The sequence below is a fragment of the Poecilia formosa genome, unplaced genomic scaffold (genome assembly GCF_000485575.1).
Source record: "Poecilia formosa unplaced genomic scaffold, Poecilia_formosa-5.1.2 Scaffold69, whole genome shotgun sequence".
NCBI classification, from domain to species: Eukaryota; Metazoa; Chordata; class Actinopteri; order Cyprinodontiformes; family Poeciliidae; genus Poecilia; species Poecilia formosa.
The window spans coordinates 414,079-417,247 of NW_006800008.1; the positions used below are offsets into that span (position 1 = coordinate 414,079).

The 3,169-nt window shown below is 31.1% G+C and overlaps 1 protein-coding gene across 4 annotated transcripts in view; it reads left to right on the forward strand.

Annotated features, from left to right (window-relative positions):
* Positions 1–3,169, forward strand: part of gnsa (glucosamine (N-acetyl)-6-sulfatase a) — a 22,465-nt gene that overhangs the window by 18,059 nt on the left and 1,237 nt on the right. For 3 of the 4 annotated variants that reach the window (XM_007555211.2, XM_007555212.2, XM_007555213.2), the window contains exon 14: positions 2,543–3,169. The exons of the other annotated variant lie outside the window; for it this stretch is intronic. In XM_007555211.2, the coding sequence (XP_007555273.1) occupies positions 2,543–2,609 (67 nt within the window). In that variant the 3' untranslated portion in view covers positions 2,610–3,169. The remainder of the gene's footprint in view (positions 1–2,542) is intronic. 4 annotated transcript variants of the gene reach the window in all.

Sequence of the window (3,169 nt, forward strand, 5' to 3'; positions counted from 1 at the left end):
TAAATATCATAAAGTTGAGTTTACATTAAACTTTTAGTGATTAAATTAAATGCTGCAGGCTAAATTTATAGATTCATCTCCATTATTATTTGATTAAAAGTCTAAAGTCAACATCCTGCAAAAATGAGTGATAGTGTAGTATGACCTCAAAATGTGCAAAAGTATGTCATAGTATACTATGATGTCGAAAATGTGCAAAAATGAGTCAGTATGACCTCGAAAATGTGCAAAAATTTATCATGTTATATGTTGAAAATATCCAAAAATGAGTTGTATAGTACGAGTCACAAAATATTATGACCTCAAAAATGTGCCAAATTTGTCGTAGCATGACCTAAAAAATGTGCAAAATTTGTCATAGTAATAATGTCGAAAGTATGCAAAAATGAGTCATTTTTGCATGATGTCAAAAATATGCAAAAATTGGTCACAGTATGACCTAAAAAATGTGCAAAATTTGTCATAGTATAATGTGGAAAATGACATTTTTGCATGATGTCAAAAATATGCAAAAATATTTCTGACAAAAGGTCATAATACTTTTTGAGTATTATGACCTCAAAAATTGCAAAATGTCATAGTATGTCGAAAATATGCAACGATGAGTCATTTTTGCATGATGTCGAAACTGCAAAAATGTGTCAGTTTTTATGAAGCTAAATTTATGTATTCATCTCCATTATTATTTGATTAAATGTCTAAAGTCAACATCCTGCAAAAATGGATGTAGAATGAAGAATGTTTGATGTCGAAAATATGCAAAAATGAGTCATATGATGTCGAAAATATGCAAAAATGAATCATATGTCGAAAATATGCAAAAATGAGTCATAGTATAGTATGATGTCAAAAATATGCAGACATGAGTGATAGCATAGTATGACCTCACAATGTGCAAAGATTTCATAGTAAATCTTTGCAAAAATATGCAAAAATGAGTCATAGTATAGTGTGACCTCGAAAATGTGCAAAAATTTATCATATGTTATACGTTGAAAATATCCAAAAATTAGTCATATAGTATGATGATTCATAAAATAATATGACCTCAAAATGTGCAAAAATTTGTCATAGTATGACCTAAAAATGTGCAAAATTTGTCATAGTATAGTACAATGTCGAAAATATGCAAAGATGAGTTATTTTTGCATGATGTCAAAAATATGCAAAAATTAGTCACAGTATGACCTAAAAACTGTGCAAAATTTGTCATAGTATAATATCGAAAATATGCAAAATGGGTCAATTTTGAATGATGTCAAAAATATTTAAAAATGAGTCACAGTATATAGTAAGACCTCAAAATGTGCAAAAAATTTGTCATACTATATAGTTTGATGTCGAAAATATTTTAAAATGAGTCATAGTATAGTATGACCTAAAAACCGCAAAATTTGTCATAGTATAATATCGAAAATATGCAAAATGGGTCAATTTTGAATGATGTCGAAAATATGCAAAAAGGAGTCACAGTATAGTATGACCTCAAAATGTGCAAACATTCTTTATAGTATGACCTAAAAAATGTGCAAAATTTGTCATAGAATAGTATGTCGAAAATATGCAAAAATGAGTCGCAGTATAGTATGACCTCAAAATGTGCAAAAATTTGTCATAGTATGATGTCAAAAATATTAAAAAATGAGTCACAGTATAGTATGACCTCAAAATGTGCAAAGATTTGTCATAGTATAGTATATCGAAAATATGTAAAAATGAGTCATAGTATAGTATGACCTCAAAATGTGCAAAAATTTGTCATAGTATAGTATATCGAAAATATGTAAAAATGACTCATAGTATAGTACGACCTCAAAAATGGCAAAATTTGTCATAGTATGATGTCGAAAATATGGAAAATGGGTCAATTTTGAATGATGTCGAAAATATGCAAAAATGAGTCATAGTATATATAGTATGATGTCGAAAATATGCAAAATGGGTCAATTTTGAATGATGTCGAAAATATTTAAAAATGAGTCANGTTTCATCCAGACAGCTTCCCGCGCCCCCCCTGCAATGGCACGGCGCCCGCCCCACAGTTTGGGAACCTCTGTAGTATAGTATTATGTTGGAAATAAGCAAAAATGAGTCATAGTATAGTATGACCTCAACAATGTGCAAAAATTTCTCATAGTATAGTATGATGTCGAAAATATTTAAAATGAGTCGTAGTATATAGTATGTCATTTTTTTCTAACTTTTTGTCATAGCATTTGTCATTTTTTCCACTTTTTTCGCGTCATAGTATAGCAAGTGTCATATTTATACGTTTTTTTTCTGTTTTTCAAGGAGAAAGAAACTCAACTTTCACATTTATTTATCAATAAGAAAATATCAACACAAGACAGCTGCTTCACATTTTAGCAATACATTAGCACACACAATGTTCACAACTTACGCCACAATCTGGAACCAACATAAGTTATGTTAAAGAACTTAGTACTTTATAAGTATTTTTAAGTATGACAGCCGATACTAGTCAGTATTAAAAAAACAACCTGCAGATTCAACATTAAAAATGTAATTTTTCTCCTGTCAGGTTTAAGTTCAACCCTCAGCAGCTGTTTTCAAGCCGCAGCTGGAGGCTGAGCAGACTCGGACAGTAAGAGGAGGAAGGCCTTTTCCTGCTGCCACTGCCCTGCTTTGGAGCCGCCATCTTCTCTGGATGGAGATGGATGAAGCCAAATCAGCCGTTAAACTCCATGTTTCTCAGTCGATGCTTGTAAAAGACTGAAAACGTCTCCGTCAGCACAGATTTGCACGTTTGTTTCTCCCCTATCTGCCCACAGGAAGCAGGAAGTTAAATAGTTTGGCTGCATTTCAGTGTTTAATCAAAAATTTCACATTTTTAAAACATGTAAAACAGATGAGACAAGAACTTGAAGAAGTGCCAAATGTTGTCCTATTTATGATTTTAATTCAAAGTTGGATCAGGGAAATGATGTAAGGGATTTTTATTTATTTATTAGCATTTTTGAAATATCCTATGTTGTGAAGCATAAATTGTTTTCTGTCTTATTAAACAGGGACAAAGATAAAACCTGCAAATCGTATCCAGATTCTCCAGCTGCTACTGATGATGATCTTTACCTAGAAAATGTTTTTTTTCCTTCAAACAGATCACTTAGTTTAAAAATAAACATGCACTTTTAAATATGCCAGATTT